Source organism: Juglans regia, chromosome 5 (assembly GCF_001411555.2).
Source record: "Juglans regia cultivar Chandler chromosome 5, Walnut 2.0, whole genome shotgun sequence".
Taxonomy (NCBI): domain Eukaryota; kingdom Viridiplantae; phylum Streptophyta; class Magnoliopsida; order Fagales; family Juglandaceae; genus Juglans; species Juglans regia.
This window is the reverse complement of record NC_049905.1, coordinates 9,176,879-9,199,863: the sequence shown is the minus strand read 5'-3', so window position 1 is coordinate 9,199,863 and position 22,985 is coordinate 9,176,879. Positions and strand designations below refer to the sequence as shown.

Genomic DNA, 22,985 nt, shown 5'->3' with positions numbered 1-22,985 from the left:
CTTACAACCCTATTACACGATACTCGGATCCTTACCACAAGTAAGACATAATACAGAAGATAAATGTAATAAATTAAACCATATAATATATGTAGATGACATAACAAGTCATAAGTTCACGTAAGTATTTATAATAGTTTATAATATGACATAATAAACCATATAATATAACATAGTAACATATTTATAAATATGTTACAATATGAAAATATAATAATATGCAACTATAAATTATAATTAATAGTTATATATTACAACATGTGTTATCATTTATATAGAATTAATATAAACTATATTTTGTATAAGGTTAATGATACGTACGATTCCTTGACCAAAGAGAAATACTATTAACTTGCACTATGATATGCATTATATTATCAACTTATAGTTATAGCTATAGTCAAGAGACTATTATCTCTCTAACAAACATAAAATATATTAAATAAGGTAAACTATAAATAAATTAATAATATATAATTATATATGGAATGCATATTAAGTTAATATCTAATAAATATGCACATATGTATAATCCAAAAATTACGAGCTTTATAATGAACTCAAATGAGCCGAGTCAAATTTACAAGGGTTTGGTACACAAGCCTAAATCGAGTTAAGTTGTGAGTTTGACTTGTTTAATATCGAATCAATATTAACGTGTGCAAATATCTCATTTATTAAATCAACAGAGTTTCAAATCAAGTATATATGAACTATTTATGAATTGCTCTATTTATTTGCAGTAATCTCACCCTTATCCTACTATAAGGTGTTATTGCTCATCAACTTTTGAGTTCTTTAAAAAAAAGTAAAAAAATAAAAAAATAGTTCAATAGTAAGAAAATCGACTACATTTATAAAATATGATAAAAGTGGAATAATACCATAGCACGTAGAGTTAGGCCTCATTTAATCATACATATGAGATAAGATAAGATGAAAATTTTGTAAATAGTAGTAAAATGATTTGAGTTAAAAATTTTATAGAATTTTGAAAAATGAAAATGAGATAAGAACAGTTAATACTACAATTTGTTTACAACTAAGTATAAAAAAATGAAAATATCTATTCATCATAATTTTTCTCATCATTTTCTTATTATCCCATGATGTGGTATTAGATGATACGTTTATAAGTAAAATATAATAAATAATTTCTAATTATCTAATGCCGCATCATATGATAATGAGAGGATGATGAAAATTGGAATGATGAGTATCATTATTTTAAAAAAATTATTATTTTATCTACTGAACTGCTGCAAGTATATAAATTTTGAATTAAAACAGAAAATATTAATATTTAAATGTGCAGTAGTATTTGAGTTGTAATATAATTGGTGGTGTATCATTGTTCTTTGAAAAATGAGAGAGAAAAAACTGAATTAAAAAATTATAAAGTTAAATGAGGGTTAAAATCTAATTTTGTAATATTATTTTTATTTTGAAATTTGAAAAAAATTGAAATATTTTTTGTGTTTTGTTAGAAATTTTAGGAAAGTTGTAATGATTAGGTAATTATTAGATGAAAAATTGAATAACAAAATTATATAAAGTTAAAAAAGGGTTAAAGTATAATTTTATAATATTATTTTTATTTTTAGATTTGAAAAAGTTGAAATGTTTTTTATATTTTGTTTGAAAATTTGAAAAAATTAAAATAATTAAATAATGATTAGATAAAAAAGTTAAAAATTAAAAAATATTTATATTTAAATTATATTTAAATAATGAGATGAAATAAAATAAAATGAGATAATTTTAAAAGTTTATAAAACCAAACCAGACCTGCTCTTTGCAAAATTACAAAACAAAAATTCTGCCATAGGGGCTTTTTCATGGGAGGCAAATACACGAATCTATTACCAAATCAAGTAAAGTAATATTATATACTACAACACCCTCATTTTTATTATATTATATAAGATATGATATATTTATTATTATTGGATTATAATTATCTAATAGATGATTATTTAATAATAATAAATATATCATATCTTATTTAATATGATAAAAATAAAATAATAGTGCTGTGTATGGAATTTTTCAATTAATATCTCAAGACAAAGATCTAAGGACAGAATGGTGAATTGCCTGTCTGGCCCAACGACCAAGATAAGGGTACACTTGTCACGTATCGAGATAAAGACAAACGCGACTAGGACTAGCAAAACTACCTGAACCTCGAACGACGCCGTCTCTATTTTCCAGCGCCTTCAACAACAAGGGACCTTTAGCCACGTGTCGACTCCCAGATCTGGAAGGATCGTATAAGATTCGTCTCACTCCTCTTCCGGTTCGAGGTTTCGATTTTGTCCAGCTCGTACAAAAGGATGGCCTTGATTTTTCCCCGTTGGATGGTCCTACATCAGACGTGGACTTCGGAGCCGCTTCAGACCTCCATTTGTTACACGTCAGCATCCCCACGAAATAATATCTTCCCCCAATCTCTCTCTCTCTCTCCGGCCTCTTTCTTCCGAACTTCTTAGCCAGTCAAGCCTTTCTTTTGATGCTTTCCGTGGTGGTTTGATGATGTTCATCGGAAAAAGCTTCGAAGGTGTGGTTTTTCCGGTGACTTTTTTATAGTTAACATCGAAATATTCTTTTACTGTATTTTTTCCTTCTTTTTAAATTTTAATGTTATCCTCGAGAAAAGAAAATTTGTTTATTTTTTAGTGGTAGTGCTCTGTTTAGAGGCTGAGAAAATGTGGGAAATTATTAGATAATTTAGGGCTTTTGGATCTTCATGTTTCCCTTCATGGGATCTTAGAAAGTAAGAGACTTCAATCTAGTATGGTTGTTTCGATGAGTTTTTGAAAAACCCAAGCGTAAACTGATTTCTCGTAAGATCTTATTTTCTGTTACCTTGCTCAGATTTGAGAATCTCCTCTCTTCTTCCACCCTGCCTCGAATTGGAAATTAAAAAAATTATTATGCTTCTTGTCAGAATATTCGAAAATTAAGGTAGATGTTTACTTGGACTGCTTGACCATCTAGCAACTTTGACCATCTATATCTTTTTTCAGCTTCCACTCCTATGAGTAATTTAGGGCTTTTAAAGGATTTTGGTGGCGGCAGAGCGAGGGGTTGGGTTGACTTAAAACTTTTCACTGAGATATTTCTCTGAGATATACAAGGTCGATGATTGTTTATTACAAACTTGATTTGTTTGGTTTTTGAATATCCTTTTCATTTCCAGAGCTATTAAGGTTCTGAAATCACTCGTGTTAAATCATCATAAGGTGGTTGTAGTTTCAAATTTTTGATAAATCATCATAAGCTGGTTGCTTTAGATTGATTTCCCTTGTTTTGGTTACATTTGTAATTTCTGGACTGTTGTAATATGGGAGCCGGTTTAGGTTTATATGTCGATTTTTTGTTGGACTAGGATGGATGGGAAGTGGTTATAATTTCTACTTTCTAAGGGATCTTTCATGATGAACCTGTCATGAATCGTCTCTTTGGTTAAGATTGAGTTTAAGGGGTTTGTGCTTGCAGAGGTTCATTTTTGAAGATGAAATGTATGGCTTCCTTGCTACAGTACACAAGGGTATGATTCCGAATTACTTTCCTGTTTGAATCCGGTTGGTTGATGGGGGCTGTTCCAGCAAACAATGATGATGTTCGGGGTAGAGGGTTGGTTGAACAAAATAGCCATATAAGTTGTGATCAAAAGCAAGTGACTAATGGGGTAGTTGGTGAAGGCCAAGGTTTGCAATCGTTAGAGGAAGATGAGTTGAGAATTAATGAGGTAACTCAAGAAGTAAGCAATGGGCCCAGGGCTTTGATTCAGGTTCACGATGGGTCTCAGATACTGCAACAACAGCCTCAAGGACCTTTTATATGTTGGGAGAGGTTTCTTCCTATCAGATCTTTGAAGGTTCTGTTGGTGGAAAATGATGATTCTACGCGCCAGGTTGTCAGTGCTCTGCTTCGAAACTGCAGCTACGAAGGTTGTAATTTTCTTTTCCTGCTATGGTGAAGTTATTTTGTCTCTGGCTAGACTGATGCTTCATCCAATGAACATTGAAGTTGTGTTTCAATCTGATGGTTAGGTTTTCCTTTATACTGCTTAATTCTTAATCTGGTCTTTGCAGTCACTGCTGTTGCTAATGGTATCCAAGCATGGAAAATCTTAGAAGATCCAACTAATCATATAGATCTCATCCTAACAGAGGTTGTCATGCCTGTTTTATCTGGAATTGGACTTTTATGCAAGATTATGAGTCACAAAAGTCTAAAGAATATTCCCGTGATTAGTAAGTACTATTTAATACTATTTTTAGCCTCTTTATCATGGAACTTATGAAAACATAAGGCTTGTTCAGTATAACTACTGCTGATTGGGTGCGTTTATTTGTCACACCTGATGATGGACCTATGCAGTGATGTCATCCCATGATTCAATGGGTATAGTCTTCAAGTGTCTCTCAAAAGGTGCAGTTGATTTTTTAGCAAAACCAATTCGGAAAAATGAACTTAAAAACCTCTGGCAGCATGTTTGGAGGAGATGCCACAGCGTAAGTTGCTACCTCTACTTCAAATTTATAGTTATTTGTCGTAAATTTATGTGTGAGTTTTCCTCAGTTCATTACTAGTGTGTCCTTGAATATTTTAGTGGGGCAATTTATATTACCATGTGGCTCACTCTGGAGCAATTGGTGTTGATGTTACTCAACTTGAATCTGTTTCTCACCCTTTCTCAGTCTAGTGGCAGTGGGAGTGAAAGTGGGACACAAACAAGAAAATCTGGAAAATCAGAAAGTGATGATGGGTCTGATAATAATACTGGCAGCTGTGATGAGCATGATAATGGAAGTAATGGACTAAGTCGGGATGGAAGTGACAATGGAAGTGGAACTCAGGTAGCAATGTACAAGTCAGTTAAAATTATCTACCTATGTACCCTTTGACACATTCCTTTTAAGTTTTGGTTGATTTTACTGATGAGTGCATAATGTCGGTATAAATGTACTCTCAAATTCACTTGTAGCATATACCACCAAAGCAAAGTCATATATTGATATTAACAAATAATGATATGGCTCCATGGTTATGGCGTTTCAAATTTGAAGAGCTATTGTATTTGAACATCACCAAGAAAAAAACTGTATGCCTAAGAATTAAACAGAGGAATTTTCAAATACATTCCACCCTAAGAATAAAACTTTGTACAGCATGCCTATCTAAACTAAAGTAGTAATGTTGATAAATAGAGAATAACAGTCGGAGTTCACAAGTTTCTTGGGCTACTGGAGTGTAGAGCTCTTCCTCCGGACACCTGCTTATTACCTACATAAAATTTCTGTCTCACAGTGTAACACCCCTTCCCATAGGTTAGGAATGTTATGTACATTTGTAACTTGTGCCTGGTAAGAGATTGGGCATCATAAAAGTTTTGCTCGTATCATTGAATCATAAAAATAGCTTTACATTACAGTGTTTTATAAAACTGAAAGTAAGAACATAATGACGTAAAGCATAAACTAGTGCTATGTGGCAATAACACTTGTTAGCACTGTCTAAGATTCTGGTAAAAATCTGCTCCTGGCCTTCCTGTTCAATGTCCACATAATCATCACTTGGGACATCAAAAGATAGGACATACAAAAGTGAGTTGAAGACTCGGTAAATAACACATCATACTATACACATAACTTAACCTTAGACTTTACCTTGGAATTGTGCATCATAATTATATGTAGATATAGCATGTGGATCATTCAGTAGAAACATATGCAGAATTCAAGAAGTAATCACAGGAATTCATGTAACATGGACACATGAGAGATAGACTCTATGCATTGAATATATTCTATGCATCACTTGTTAATCTTATCTTTCACTTGCATAATGGCCATCATAATTATACACATAACTTAACCTTAGACTTTACCTTGGAAGTGTTCATCATAATTATATGTAGATATAGCATGTGGATCATTCAATAGAAACATATGCAAAATTCAAGAAGTAATCATGGGAATTCATGTAACATGGATACATGAGAGATAGACTTTATGCATCGAATATATTCTATGCATGACTTGTTAATCTTGTCTTTCACTTGCATAATGGCCATCATAATTTCTGTGGGCATTGGTCCGATTTTCATTGACCGCATAAATCATAACATTACATATGGTGGACTACACTTGAGGTTTTGATGTGCACAATCACCCATAGCATAACATAAGGCCAAGTATTAAAGCTTTCTTATTTTTTATTTTTTCATCAGTAAGTATTAAAGCTTTCTTGTTGCTCACATGGCTTCTCATATCTTATCATGATGCATGTGAACATCTTATTGACTTCATTATGTTCATGGGATGTCATATTTATGTGTGTCATATTCATATGCATGGTATAGAACTAAACATGGCATATTAACATACATAAGCATGGTTACCGTGACATGGCATCCATTCGAGACAAACAACTATAATAAGCATCTCATACATAATTGCATCCACAAGCAACGTTATCATAATTCAACCAAGATTCATTAAAAGTGGCTAACAATTGACATTTATATAGCATATAAGTAACAACACTTTTTCAAGCAAATAATAACATTTACAGCATACATAAGGTTATGATCATGCCACTTATATTGCACGCTCAAGCTTGTAATAAAAGATCCTCCTTTGCAATCTAGGAAAACACCCATAGCTATTGCTATCAATATTTCTTCGTAAAAGAAGACTCAAAACGTCCTCTATCCTACTTTGGCACACTTGGACTGGTCTGATTTTCCTTGGTGTCTATTTTTGTTTTCAAAGGAATTAACTCATTCATCCATGACTAATCACATCATACATTTATGCTAAGCATGACACTCATATTTAGATAAAATACGATGCTCTTTTGAACAGACTATACTATATTCAGCTAGACTTAAGTTCTAAGGCTGTCAAGGACTTTGGGCATGTTTGGGTACTAAGGGAAAACTTAAAAGTCAAAGATATTTTTCAGTCAAAGATCATCTTACTTCCAAACAAATCATTTTTTAAATAAGATTTTAAACAAAAAAAAAAAACTGCAGCCACCCTGTTGTGGCTGCCACCAGCAGCCCAGATCGGGTGCCCTGTGACAGCTGCAGGCCTAGCAGCCAAGGGCAGCTCCATCTGTGCCGCCCTGTGACGGCCAGGGCCCTGACCACCAAGGGTGGCCCCATCTGGGCTGCCCAGTGGCACCTCTTTGCAGCCCGATCTGTGCAACCCTGTTCTGCCCAGTGGTGGCCAGAGGCCTGGCTGCTAAGGGTGGCCAGACGGTTGCACTGCCACCGGTGATGCCTCATCTCTCTCTCTCTCTCTCTCTCTCTCTCTCTCTCTCTTTTCCTTATATTAAGTTATTTAAAATTATTTATATAGTAAATTTAAAATATCTAATTCCTATTCTTCAGACATCTAAAAACATCATCTCGGAAAGATTTTACAACTATTCACAAACCTCACAAATTTTGATCTTATCGTACATCCTAACATCCCTTTCAAAGTTCGTTAGGCTTGCTGTTTCCAGCAGGTAGATGCCACTGTTGATGTGGCTGAACAGGTTTCTTGTGTTAGAGCTATTCACAGGCCATGTGTATTGTCCTAAAGTCCTCTTGAAGCCTCTATCCAGGCCTGTTGTTAAAAGTGAGCCTTTAAGCCTCCATAGTCAAGTGTCCAAATGCACTAGTGTGTGTAATTGTATAGGCTGTGTGAATATTCTTGTGCTTCCGGTGTCACATTCCTTGACTTCAATTTGTGCCTCAAACCCAGGGAACTTGAGTCATTGCTTAAGATGACTCATTGGGTACAACCTATGGTCTCTAGGGACTTGGAAGTCATAATAGATCTGGATAGCCATTGTGAGTGGCTGTCATCGTGTATACAGCACTGTATTATTCCTACTCTCTGCCTCCATCATGCTCATTACACTATATTTAACAATCAATGCATATGATCAAGTTTACAAGATGTGATTAGTCATAAATACGATCTCTTAAATCATAACCTTAGGAAATCAGACTTGGACAGCTTGCATAAAAATGTGACAGCAGGCTCAAAGGGTGGTAGCCTCTTAAGCCTAAGATCTTGGTAGCATCTTAATGAGGAATTTTCTAACTATTGCAGCTCTGATTCTTGGTGATTTCCAGGTAATACTTCAGCCCCTAAATCAGAAAAAACTTCCCTAATTTATTCATATATCAGCAGGCTCAAAGGGTGGGGTATTTTTGGGTTTTTGTCAAGTCAATGCAGCTGTTACAGATTAGGAAACTTCTGGAGGTTGCCTTAGGCAAATTTTCTCATTGAAATCATGCCTTAAATGACTGTTACTACAAGAAAGCAAAATTTGTCAGCCTCAGTAAAATCAAATCAGGAATCAAATTGCACAAATATGCAATACAATAAATACATACACCTAAAATAGTTGGGCCCGTGAGTCTAACTTAAAAAACTCCCAACTTATGGTCCCAAGGGGCTGGGGGTAACACAAATTACACAATGCAATCTAGGCAAAGGTACAACCGCAAAATGGACCCTATGCATCTTTTAGCCACCTTCCATGCCTCATCAGTATCAGTGTGTGTGGTAAAATAAGAATTTCCTCGATAGTAGAAAGAGGAAAGAACATTAATTACGATAGCAAAGATGATGGAAGTCCTAAATGGCTTGATTTGACCTGACATTTGTCTGCTTCAGGGTTAGGATATGTTTTGGGCTTAGATCATCATTTGCAACAATTTACCGGTCAATGTCAAAACAAAAAAACTTGAGCTGAGCATATAATGAACAAAGGTTCCTGAACACACAACACTGACAAAGTTAAAAATACTAATACTCTTTTTGCAGAGTTCGTGGACCAAAAGGGCGGCTGAAGTTGAAAGTCCCCAACCAATATCTCCTCCAGATCCAGATCAAATAGCTGATGGTCCTGATAGCACCTGTGCCCAGGTGACTCATACGAAGCCTGAAAAATTTAGCAACAGGTGGGTGCATGTTACTGAAACAAAAGAGTGCCCTGAACAGGATGAGCAACGCGGTATGCCTTAATGATATCTATACATCTCCATTAGGTTTTTTTAATTATATTTGGTTGAATATTAACTATTAATACTGGGATCTGCATTTAATTTTCATAGACAATGTTGCATTTGGTAAAAACTTGGAAACAGGAGTATCTAAACATCCAGATTCAAGACATGAATTTCAACATGAGATGTTATCTATCCATCTAAGCAGTAGAGGCCAGAATATTTTGCCTAACGGAGACAGTAAGCCATTTGATAGCGATAAGTCAAAGCACAACAGCGAGAATGCTATCAGCAAGCCAGAAAACCCATCTTCCAATATGGTTAGTGCAGTTGTCAATTCTACTTATCTCGAGGCTGAAAGCAGAGACTTTGACACTCCGAATGGCCTTTCTGATATATCACAAACCAAAGCACATTGTGATTCTAGACAACTGCCGTCCCTTGTACTAACTTTGAAGAGGATGAGAGAGGATGTTGAAAATGTTGCACATGATGACCGCAATGTTCTTAGACATTCAGATCTGTCAGCATTCTCAAAGTAAGAAGGGAACCCTGCAGAAATACTATTTGTGCTGATGACATATTACATTTCAACAATTGTTTTACTATCTCTTTTTTCTTCACCATGCAGATACAATACAGCCTCTTCTGTTAATAGGGTAATGTTCTGTAGCACCTTAGATGGCAAAAGCCTTAAATTGTGGACATGACCTCATCTTATCAGAGCAATTGAAGTCTGTTCCCGATCATTGTGCACCACATTGTGATGTGGACGGGTGTGTTGCCAATCCAAGGAAAAAAGGAAACCAGTACTTTAAGAAATTCTTCGATCTTTTGCAGTGAAATAATAAGAGAATCTCCATATCATAATGTGGCTCACAGTGGTTGGCAAGCAGCTGCTGGTAAAAGTTGGACTCTGAAAAAGTAAGTGAGAGGAACAAAACCTCCATTTCTGGCCACGTTTAATGATTTCCACTTTTGATCAGGCTCATACAGGGAATGTTGGGAGCTGTTCTCCACTTGATGATAATTCAGCCGTGCAGAATACAGGGGCAACACATAATTTTCAATCTCATCCAAGTGGCAATCTGCCAAATCAGCATTCTAATGGGAGTAGCAACAACAATGATGTGGCCTCCACCGATAAATGTGTTATTCCTAAGCTAGAAGTCTACGATGAGAAGCCAGAGTCCATATCAGCATTCAAATCTTTTCATTCCTCCACATTCGAATCTGTGCAGAATACACCTGGGAAGGCAACTAATGTGGAAGTTAACAAGGTTCAAGCCCAAACAAGGGGCTCAAAACAGCAGGTCCAGGTCCAGCACCACCACCACCACCACCACCATTATCATCATCATGTCCACAACTTGCAGCAGCATCAACTACAGCAAGACGGCAGTGATGTCTCCCGGAAGAACATGGCTGGAGCTTCTCAGCAATGTGGATCATCGAATGTGTTAGGAGACCCTGTTGAAAGTAATGCAGGAAACTATAGTGTGAATGGAAGTTCTTCTGGAAGTAACTATGGCAGCAATGGACAGAACGGAAGCAGCACTGCCTTGAATGCTGGAGTAACAAACGTACAAAGTGAAAATGGGGCAGCTGGAAACTTTGGAGCTGGGGCAATTAGTGGGAAAAATAGTGGGAATGGATCAGATGAAGAACGGGTGGCGCACAGAGAGGCTGCACTAAACAAATTTCGTCAGAAAAGGAAGGAGAGATGCTTTGAAAAGAGGGTAATTCATTTTTCCCTGTGCGTTTTGTGGGGGAGCAAAATAGAGCCCGCACTATATCCTACCGTTAACATAACAAATCAAAATTATCACAACAAAAAAAAAAAAAAAAATACCCCGAGCAAAAAGAAGTCCTGACCTTTTTCAGCCTAGGAGTTTCTTGTTTTGAAATAATATATGATGCTGGGGGAGCTCCTGACAAATGAAACAGTAATAGACAACATGACAATTATATCTCGCTGTCATTTTGTAGGTCTAACTTATTACTGATCAAAAAAGGTCTAGCTTTTTACAGGATGTATGAAACCTAGTCTTCATTGTCTGTTATTTTCCAGGTTCGATACCAAAGCAGGAAAAAACTTGCAGAACAACGGCCTCGTATCAAGGGACAATTTGTTAAACAAACAAGGTATGATACCTCAAGTTTGGGTTCAAATTACAATCCATTATCATTGTTGCCTTTGCCAAGATCATTTTTATGAATCTGGGGAGATCATTAGTTCTAATTTTCTTTTCTTTTAACAGTTCTGACAATAAGGCAGGACAAGACTGTCAGAGCAAAGACCATGTATCTGGGGATATTTCTTCTGACAGTTTACAATAACAAGAGCTGGAGTGCAGATTTCTAACCCTTGTTTCTGACCAATCCTTCTAGGTTTGTGTACATGGAACTAGCACTAGATTGGAATGTAAGGAAATGATTGTTAGATTGGCTGTAGAAGGCTTTTTTGGGTAGTGGTATTACTATCTTTGTGAAAATGAACATTTGATTGAGAACTTAAGAACGTGCTTGCAGCCTTTATTTTGTGTTTGTGTAAGTTGATGGATTTCTGGGAAGGGTTACCCTTTTATGTAGGTTAACCTGTCCACGAAATAAAGCTGTTTTTAGAGTACAAGTGATTCGAATATTTTCAGTTTTATACTTTGTCATCATACATTGCCTTAAAATGATTTGACCATTATATCATACATTGATTTGATATTACTCTTTGAATTATCCTCCATTTTATTACAAGTACAAGCAATATGTGGTGTAAAATTCAATTCAATTCAATATTAAGATGTAGCTTACAAAGCTCTCATTTTTCTCTTTCTTTCTTTCTTTGTTTCAATTTTTATTTTATATGAAATTCAGTAATGATATCAGAGCTATCGGCTAATGTCAGGTTTTCATCCCAAATCATCTTGTGGCACTTGGATTGGATGAGAACACCTCGGCTTGTTTCAAAATTTTTCATAATTTTTTACTCAAATATAAAATAATTTTAAATTTTAACTTTTTCATTTAAATATTTTATCTAATAATTATAATTTTTTTAAATTTTTACAAAAAACAATATAAATTTTTTTAATTTAAAAAAGAATTTTGATATTAAAAAATTATATTTTAATAATATTTTAATTTTATAATATTTTTATTCAATTTTCTCTCATTTCTCAAAATCTAATAAAATATTTTAACTTAAATTATTTTGCTACTATTTATAAAAATTTTATTTCATCTTATTATCCAAACTGTATATTTGTTTTTCTTTTTCTACTTTACCAATGGTCCCACCCTCACGAGACTCAATGCGGACTTTAATAGGTAGAATGAAAGATTGTGGATCTACCAAATTAAAATCTCAACCAGTGAATTGACCTCTAAATTACTGGAAATTGGGGAAAAATAAATAAATAAAGAAAACTTGCTTGAAAAAAAAAAAAAAAAAAAAAACTTGGCTGGGTCCCCCCAACACCCCCCCCGGCCCATCCTTATTTGGTCCTTTGGTCCAATTTTTGGTTTGTTGTTGACTTCGTTTTAGGTCTCAAACCCATTTGTGTTGACCAAGTGTTTGATTGGTTGTTGAAACTTGAAATCAACTTAACTCATCTCAAATTAATCATTGATGAGATTTATTAATTTTTTAACTTTTCATAAAAATATTAAACATATATCAATCTACTTCATACATACAAATACATATCTCAATATATTTACATTCAAATGTATCTTAATGGGATCTACAAAACATTACAATTCAGAAATCAACTCAAGGCATCTGAGATCATCTTAACATCCAAATATAAAAATCTCAACCATTTTTAGCCTAATTTTTGGCCTATCGTTGACCTTTTATTGTCCATGACCCATCTAAGGCCCATTTTCTCGGTCTAGTTTATTTGTGTTTTTTAAATAGGCAATTTTAGTGCAAGTTATGTACTTTTTACATTGGATTGTTACTACTTTTCATCATCTCATTACCAACAAATCAATTTATTTGAAGGCCAAGCTCATGCTCTTGCCGCATTAGATCATTCCAAAAAAAGACAAAAAAAAGAAAAAAGAAAAAAGAAAAAACACAATGTGATTTGAGTTTGATGGATGTTGAAGTATAAGAGATATGAATGTTTTCAAATCAATCTTAGGACTTGTTATCACTTTCCATTTAGGAATGATTTGATCATTATCTCCTAGATTCATTTAATATTATATTGTTAAATAATAATTACTGTTATGAAGAGACATCATTACTTCTCATTTCTGATTTTATTATATGATATATATATAATTAAATTAAGATTATTAAAAAAAATAATATATCCTGTTAAATGAGAGCTATATTATATATATGTAGCTATATTCAAAATTTTTTCATTTCATATTTTTAATATTATGGGAACACGTGTTAGAGAGTGATTTGCTGCCCAAGCTGCCTCGGCACTTGGCCGAATTGCTTGTGGACCCCCGACAATAATAATAATGCTTGCCTGTACCACGTAGTGTTCGCACGTAAGACATAATTGTGGGAGAAGATAGAAATCAGCAGCAAACGTGTTCTCCACTATCGTACCAGGTTCTTCTTAGGTTTATGGAGCCCATTCTTGGTACCATTCTAGTCCTTCTCTTTCAACTATATTTATTTTCAAATGATATTTATATTCGTAAATTTTGTATTTTTTTTTTAAATAAATTTAAAATTTACATAAAAAAAATTATTTTTTTAATAATAAATTTTATTTTTTTTCAAAACGAGTGCATGATACTTACATACCTTAAGACAATATATAGTATTAATTAATTATTTTAAATGAATAATATTATGTGTAAATTCTAAATAGACAAATCACGCATGTTTTTTGTAAAAATGTAAATCTCCCTCAAAAAAAAAAATTATATTTTTATAATAAAATTCATTTTTTTATAAAAGAAATTGCACTAAAGTGGTATGTACATAGATATTACACATCATGCAGTTGAACAGGGAAGTTCAGTCTGTGTATTGTTAGCTTTCTGCTCTCTAACCAATGATTTTCATTGGAAAAGTGGCAATCCATAAGTTCTAAAGATAGGTTATTCGGATTTATAGGTTGGATTCTTATCAAGTAGGGTGTGACCAAACACACTTTATTCAATTAAGGGCTTGTTTGGATTCACAAGTTATCTCAGTTCATCTCAACTCATCTCAACTCATCTCACTACTATTCATTACTATTCAGCAACTTTAACTCACAAATCTCACTACTATTCACAACTCATCTCATTACTATTCATAATCCATCTCAACTCATCTCAGCTCATCTCAAGTCATCTTCGAATCCAAACATCTCCTAAATGTCAACCGCTGACATGATCTGATTAAATAAATAGGTGACACATCATTATATGTTTAATAAACAGGTGGATACCCGAACACAACCTGTTTCAACCCATTAATATCAATAGGTTGAGTTGACTCAAATTTTTATTGCGATCTTGTTAAAAGTAACTCATATTTTACAATCATAAATTATATCAGATCTTATTCTCAATCATCAAGTAAAGTATATATAGCTGTGTGTGGCTCATCAACTTGTTAGGTTTCCACCACTTCTTACTTGTGAATGCATTTTTTTCGAAGGGATTGGAGTCCAACAATACAATTGAATAGCTCACGATGAAATTTTCGGCATTGATATAGTTCTCGCATACTCATCAATGAAATAAATAATAAATAAATCATAAAATTATGAATACAAAAGAAATACAGAGATTTACATAGTTTGACATAAAAGTTTACGTTCACAAATTATTTGAGAGTGAAATTCACTCTGTTCATAGGAGGCATGGGAAAGCAACGTCAAGAGAGGAAAATGAGATATTTGACATAAAGTAAAGAAAAACAATATGTCGGGAGAGAAAAAATAGGAAAGTGATTTAAAGCAAATAGAGAGCAGGAGATTATAGAGAAGATGAACCTACGGATCGATGACTTTTTGGTTTTGGGACACACTCTCTCTTTGGGACGATTTCGACTTCTTCACTTGGAGACTTCTCCTTCAACTTTAGAGCAAAACAAAGAACTTCTTTTCTAATGAATAGATTTACAACTTTCTTTATATATTGAGAAATGAAAGGCTATGAGAGATTATAAATAACTTAATTATAGTGGAATCTCTCATCCCCAAATTCCTGTGGGTGTAAGTTCAGTACCGAATCACGTAAATTTGTATGTTCATTTCTCTTTATTTTCTGCATTTAAATACTGTTTATCGCCATGAATGTACAAATCAGCTTCGTACAGCCGCATCAGACTATTGTTGGGGGCTCCACATAGCACCGATTGAGGCCCAACTCTAAAAATCTAAGTTGCCGAGACCTGATTCAAAGACATGCAAAATACAATATTAACACGAAACATACGCATCTTAAAAATATTGCAGAGATATAATTACAATGTCTAAGGGGATCTTTATCTTGATAGAAGTAATTTTATTTATTTTTTCATATCTAGTGGGGCAGAGAGTAGAGGAAGGTGCAAGTAATGAGTTGGATGTTTTGCCTAAAAAAAACGTTGGATGCTTTTGGGTGGTCGAAAGAGGTAGGGGCTGAGAAAGTGATAAATGAGCGCTAACTCTAAAAAAGGTATGTTTTGGCCGATGTCCACTAGAAAAGCTTTTAAATGTTTCGAAATTATTAAAAAAGAAATAATCTAATTATTTGTAATAAAAACTAAAAATAAATAAAAAATATGTTAAAAAATCATATTCATTCGAATAGTTTTTCAAACTTACCCATCTACTTTTTACAAATTTAAATGAATAATGTTATATATAATTATGAGTTATATAAATATGATATAGTTTCATATAGTATATCAGATTATAAAATTATTTTTACTATAAAATAAATCTAACGTATTATAAAAATTATATCAATTTATAAATTTATTTTTAAGAAATTTTTATATTTATAATCAAAACCGCGTCTGTGGAGCAATGTGCCGATGTTGAGAAAAAGGGATTTGCAGATAGGTTCCTAGTGGAGAACACCCTGGATTTTCCTTGTGCAGACATTATTCTAGTCCATGAGAATTGCACCTAAAATTCATTCACCGAATTTGACTTACTTATGGCCTGCTAATCAAGTTAGATGAAACTGTGTCTGTTTCGGCTCTCTGCTTCCCATCTCCCTCCAAAACTACCCAACTAGAAAGCAATTTGGGAACCTTCTAGGCAAGAGCATGCATGAAAATCTAAGTTTTGTAGGTGGGTGAAAGTGAAAGAAAAGTTTCTAAAGATAGAGAAATAGAAAAGTATTACAGTCATAAAAAAAAATTTCATAAAAGTAAATTTACAAATTGATATGGTTTCATATCGTTAACCTCGTTTGTTTTCAAAAAATATCTCATCTCATCTCATCATTATAACTTTTTCAAATCCCTACACAAAATAAAATAAATAATTCAATTTTTTCAAATCTCAAAATAAAAATTATATTAAAAAATATATTCTAACAATATTTTTTCAACTTTTTAACTTTAATCTCAACTCATCTCATATCATTTCTGAAAACAAACGAGTCTTAATAAAAGTAACTTTACAATCTAACATATTATATCAAGCCATATCAATTTGTGGATTTATTTTTATACGATCTCTTTATATAGTTAAATTATTTCTCTGAGAGATATATGGAGAAAATATTATAATATTTATCAATCATTTAAATTTGTCTGAAAAACTCATATAAATAATATGAAATTCACTTTATGTGTTTATCTCTAATCTACTACAATACAAATCTAACATTTATAGTTCTAAAGAGAAGAAATTCAACATAGTAGTGCTATAATAACTTAACAAAACCATCCTTCAATTAAGAAGGCTTTTCTTTGAGAAATCAAGAAGAAAAAAGTGATAAAAATTGGCATGGAGTTCTAAAGAAGTATAGTGGGGGGCTTCATTGACATCATCATGAAGAGTTAAAGTTGCACCCATACCTTTGTCCACAGCTGAAACTGAACCACCTTTTTTACAAAGCCTAAAGTAAATGAATGAGATCATGATTACCATCTACAATTGGCTCAAAATCCTCCAAATAATCCTTATCCTCAGCTTTAAACCTACTCCTATGAAAATAACTCACTTTGGGTCTTTCAGAGATAGCATCTTCAGCCTAATCATGATAATTATTAATTAGATTGATGCCTAATCACTTTGGGAAAAGCTGTTAAGATCCATATCTAAGCAGCTGCCAATCTTTTTCTCAGTGTCGATCTGATCTTTCAGTTTAGCTTGCAATTTGACACAAATATTTCTAATTTTTATTAGGACTTGCATATATTTCAGTGACAGGTGTAGGAGCTTTTATGGTTTCTGACCAACATACATTAAAAATAATGGAATAATAAATTGGCATGTTAGGCTTGCAATAAATATGGGAAAAAAACCTTAAGAGATCTTAAAATTCATAAGGACAAATAAGGAAGGAGAAAAGATATTTATAATTGTGAGTTGTGCAACTGTCGTGTAATCGTTTTGAAAAAAATGAATAAAATATGAGACCCACATAGTGAAATCTTACTATTTTTCAAAGTGATTACGTGGTATTTATGTACTTCACGATTGTATGTAGAATTATTCTTCTAAAAAATTATTAGTATTTTGGTTTTTTTATAGTTATAATGGGCTCCACTGTAAATGGTGTGCTAACACACCGATTTATGTCTAGCAAAATTCGGAAAGGAAATATGAAAATTTGAAAAAAGAAACTCAATGAAGATGTCATTAAGAAAGTTGAATAGATATTTCACTTGTTTTGATTAGTTTTAATTTCCATAAAATGTCTTACTATAATAAATAATTTTTTGTTAGGAAAAAAAAAAAAAACCCAATGCAAATTCACCATCTCCAAATATTGCTATAAAAAGACTGATTGGTTTTATAGGGCTCTCTCACTACTCTTTTGTATATGTTGCAAGTGATGAAGTTTGTTGAATGGATTCGACTAGGGATGATTTTGATGCTTAAATTAAAAAAAAAAAATTACAAATTATGAAATTATAAAGAGATTGTGTTTTGAGGGAGGGGCTAAAGGTCTCCTCTTACCTAGTTTGAAGTTACATTTTTCCATTTTAAATTGTTTCTTTTGAGTGAATTGAGCTATATCATGTTTCAAATATCGAGTTATGAAAATTATTTGTATAATTTTACGAAGTGTAAGTCTTGTATATTCATTTTAAATAAGTAAATAAATTTGAAATCTACTTAAAAAAATATACATTTTAATGTTGAGTCTTATTTTTTTTAGAAGAGATACGGGAAACTTGCCCATTAAGGTTGTATTTAGATGTTGAAGTGAGTTGAGTTGAGTTGAGTTGAGTTGAAATGATAAAATATTGTTAGAATATTATTTTTTAATATTATTATTATTTTAAGATTTGAAAAAGTTGAATTGTTTATTATATTTTGTATTGAGATTTGAAAAAGTTGTAATGATGAGTTGAGATGAGTTTAGTAACCAAACTCACCCTAAATCTAATTAGGTTTAGTTGCGGATAACACATGTTTAACAATTTTCATGTGTATTTTTTCTTACAACTTTCGACAATTTTCTTGAAATGAATATACGATGATTTAGGTTCTTTCATATTTAAATACATATATATATATATAATTAAAGTAATTGTTTTTTTAATTTTAATAAATGGTGAGCTCTAGAATTTTCAAAATTTTTTTATTTTCGAGAGAACAAGAAGACAGGCACGTCTGCTTCTGCTTATATTCACAGGCGTTGACTTTAAGGTATTTTAAAAACTTTTTTTACACCTAGAGCGGAGATTGTCTACGATCATACAACTCTAGGAGCCTCCAAGTGTTGAATGGTTATTGGTGATTATTCATCACACATATGAAAAGACGCGTGGATCACCGTTTGAATTTCTGAGTTGGCTTGGCTTGGCTTGTATGCCTCCAACGCGTAAGTGGGTTGTGGGGCCTAAATACTCCGAATGACATCAGCGTGCGGCCCATTGAGTTGCTCGAGATATTGACTCCTCGTTTCCTCACGGTATTAAAATCAACGTCCGTGATATTTAAAAGCGTCACCGGCGCGTAACCCAAAACAAGAGACCGGATTGCTTCTTATAGCTTGCAGCATATCTGTGTGGACCAAGCGGTTTTCCGCCACGTAAGCTGCATGACGCCAAAAAGGGTAAAAGGTTTGGATAGTTAGATAAGATGAGATGATTTTAAATGAATTAAATAAAATATTATTTTTAATATAATTATTATTTTAAAATTTGAAAAAGTTAATTTTTTTATTATATTTTATGTAAAAATTTAAAAAAATTGTAATGATAAGATGAGATGAAGTGAAATAGTTTTTGTATCCATCTCATCATTATAATTTTCATAAATTTTCACATAAAATATAGTAAACAATTCAATTTTTTCAAATCTCAAAACGATAATAATATTAAAAGAGTAATGTTACTCATCATCCTAATTTTTATCATCCTATGATGTGGCATTAGGCGATATGAAATTATTTATTACATTTCATTTGTAAATCTATCATTTAATATCACATCATGGGATGATGAGAAGATGATAAGAATTGAGATGATTAATAGAATTTTTCCACTATCCAAACCTAACCTAAATATTCCAGACATTGTTTCAAGTTTTTTTGTTGGCATGATCCGAAAATATCAACATATTGCGAACAGAGAATCAATCGCTTAAAAATTGAACTTCAAAATATACAAATAGCAATGGATATCGAAACAACATCTCATCGACTAGAGATAGAGGCTAAGAGATGCAAGAGAAAACTAGAGAGTCTCAGTTTATGTATAATAATTTCAATGTTGTAGGTACATTGTATGGTAATTTATTTTGAAAAATTCTAATAAAACAATGTGTAGAAGATGTAAAACGAGACTTAATTTTCTCTAAGGTATTTTCTTTTTTATTTCATGTTATTTATTTCATGAACATGACATCCCGATTATACTTTCATTTATATTTTTTGTCTGTGAGAGCAATGACAAGTTGATGCACATGAAAAATTGATATAAATGAAATGAGTAAAAAGTGCCTTATATACGAGATGTCCAAAATGCAAAATATTTTATCTTTGTAGGTATGGAAAATCTGAGGGAGGGGACACCTTTACATAGAAAAAAAAAAAAAAAACCAACATTATATGAATTAATACTATCACAAAATCACTAATAATTTACAGAAAACAAAAAAGTACAAAAAGTGATAGTCATTACAAAAAGTGATCATCTTTAATTAAGATATATTCATCTCCACCAAAAAATTGACATATCCACCAACAATGAAAATCTCAAATAATAGTCATTACAAAAAGTACTTTAGCAATTTCCACCAAAAAATATCCAGCTCCACCAAAACTGCATCATTTATAATTGAATGTGTACATCTTTGTCTTGGTCCGCTAGATGCAATCGAGAAGGCTGCGCGAAATAGTTGAGACAGTAGTAAGATTACCTTATCTTGGTCTGTAATGATTGCATTTGGCGGTTGATCATTCATACACTTCAACCACGCCTCAAACAACCATTCAAAGTTACTTGTGTTCTCATTGGATATCAAACTGACCATGGTGATTAACACTAACAAACGGTGCAAATGGCATCTTGATTACCTTATCTTGGTCTGTAATGATTGCATTTGGCAGTTGGTTATTTATACACTTCAACCATGTCTCAAACAGCCATTCAAATGTACGTGTGTTCTCATTGGATATCAATCCACACTTGAATATGATTGACTGACCATGGTGGTTTACACCAACAAACGGTGTAAATGGTATCTTGTACGCATTATTCAGGTATGTTGTGTCAAATGTAATCACATTTTCGAATGATTCATACACAGCTCTACTTCGGACGTCTGCCCAAAACATATTCTTTAACCATAACTCATGTTCCATGCCTATCTGATAGTAAAAATCTTAATTTTTACTTTGCATATCTCAGAAAATAGTTATATAGAGTTTCAACACATCAAACCCTGAGGCGAAGCCTACGTGCTTTGTCAATGTAGTTGCCACTCCTTCTCCCCGAATGGAACATTCTCGTAATCCCCCACCTCAACAACCATTGCCTTGAAATTTTTTGACACTCGTATACTTGCCTCGTCATTTATTTCAAGTCTCTTAGACACACGAGCGTCAATCTTTTTAAAGCATCTAAAATGTCTTGCCTTTTCCGGACGATAAACTTGTGTGTGATCCAATTTTACTTTAGTCAGGATATATCCACCTTCATCATTTAGGGTCGCACTAATTCTAGCTATACACCCTACCTTTTTTGTTCCTATTGACTTTAGAATATTCGCAGCCTTACTCTTGAATGTGCCTTGTCATGCACATACTAAGCAAAGCTATCTAACATTCCTATCGTCATCCGGTTTAGAATTATTTTTATACACCCCAAATCCCTTCTGCTTACTATACTTCATATAGTAAAACCAAGCTTATTCTACAGATGAAAATGTCATTCTAAACTTAAGAGATTCAATGGTTTTATCACACTCATCATCTACATGTCTTACCTCATCACACTCATTATTTGCACATCCTACCTCATCATACTCATAATCTGCATGATCTACTTCATCATACTCATATTCTGCACCTCCCATGCCATAATCCATTGTAAGTCTAGCCTTCAAATTATCTAACAAGCTGCAACCATATCCAAATAAATAATCATTTGAATAAGAAGTTCAACATATTCAAATACTAATAAAATTTTGTTTATTAGTATTCAAAATCAAATGGTTAGTTTTTAATATACATACAATTTTGTTTTTATGTGTAGAAGTTGACTAAGGCATATAAGGATGCACACTCGAGAATTTCCAGTTTTTCACCAAAATAAGAAAATAAAAAATTGAGGACTCTTGAGTAGAATACGTGGAATGATGAATCATGGTTTTGTAAAACCAGGGTCCACATAGCTGATACAAGCTATTCCAAATTATTTTTTTAATAGTTAAATCCACTTTTTATTTTGCTTGCATCTACACGCGACATAGTCAAAAACCTATATTCATTATCCCTCTAGCTAATAATATGTGGCGATGGACAAAATATATAGGCCAGATCCAGTTCTACCTTAAGCTGTGATGATGTTAGACACATTCTCAACTATCTATTTGAATATATATGTACTGCAATAATCTTAAATAATGTAGAGGAATTTAAAAAATTTCAACTTCATTTGCTACAATATTATTATTAGCTAGTACGATTTTCGATCAACATTTCATTATCATCAAGTGCAGATTAATTTCAACCAAGATTTATTTTGAATGAAAGGGAACAAATGGAACAAGTTACAAATAACTAATATTGTTATTCAAACCATGAGGTGCCAATCAGTCCTAAGAAATCGGAGTGACCCAAATTGGCGGGGACTAAAATAAATACAAAGAACATCATAAAAGAACCCAATATTAAATTGAACCCAATATAAAGTCAAATTTGACAAGATAATTACATACACAAAATCCTAGTGTAAGAGGAAATGAAGGAATGTTAATGAAAATACCCACATAAATAATAACCGGGAAGCCTTGGATTTGTGGAGCTCATGTGGACGCTGAAAATGGAGCTGCGGACTACAGTTGCGTGCTGGAAGACCGCTGTGCTTAGAGGGTGATGTCGGACTCACATAGAAATGAGAAATGGATCTCACGATGCAATGAAAAGCCCCCCTTTTACCTTTTACGTTTTTGTTCCTTTCTTTTTTTTTTTTTTAAATAATTACACGTGGCATACCACGTCTAGCGGTAGAGGCGAGCTGTGGCAGTAGAATAACTCAAGACATAAATACTTTCCAAATGTTTTACACAAAATTAAATTATATGTTTTTATGTGATACGTAGTTATAAAGTTACTTTTATCATAAAATAGATTTATCAGATCACATAAAATCACATTAATT

The 22,985-nt window shown here is 32.9% G+C and overlaps 1 protein-coding gene across 2 annotated transcripts; it reads left to right on the top strand.

The window, feature by feature from the left end:
- The first annotated feature begins 2,432 nt into the window (after positions 1-2,432).
- On the top strand, positions 2,433-11,678 carry LOC109022307 (two-component response regulator-like PRR37). 2 transcript variants are annotated; one of them, XM_019005203.2, is made up of 11 exons: positions 2,433-2,560; positions 3,502-3,956; positions 4,101-4,262; positions 4,390-4,523; positions 4,710-4,868; positions 8,841-9,030; positions 9,164-9,560; positions 9,654-9,681; positions 10,009-10,761; positions 11,094-11,167; positions 11,284-11,678. In XM_019005203.2, exons 2-11 carry the CDS (start codon positions 3,596-3,598, stop codon positions 11,360-11,362), a joined length of 2,337 nt encoding a protein of 778 aa, XP_018860748.1. In that variant the 5' UTR covers positions 2,433-2,560; positions 3,502-3,595; the 3' UTR covers positions 11,363-11,678. The 2 variants fall into 2 exon arrangements, with proteins under 2 accessions (XP_018860748.1, XP_018860727.1); XM_019005182.2 differs by having other exon boundaries at positions 9,131-9,560.
- Positions 11,679-22,985: the final 11,307 nt, after the last annotated feature.

Bases quoted from the DNA above. Each gene is read 5' to 3' on its own strand.
- LOC109022307 (XM_019005182.2), top strand. From the start codon at position 3,596: ATGGGGGCTGTTCCAGCAAACAATGATGATGTTCGGGGTAGAGGGTTG. The intron at 9,682-10,008 runs GTAATGTTCTGT...ACTTTTGATCAG, and splicing joins CAGCCTCTTCTGTTAATAGG to GCTCATACAGGGAATGTTGG. The intron at 10,762-11,093 runs GTAATTCATTTT...GTTATTTTCCAG, and splicing joins AGAGATGCTTTGAAAAGAGG to GTTCGATACCAAAGCAGGAA.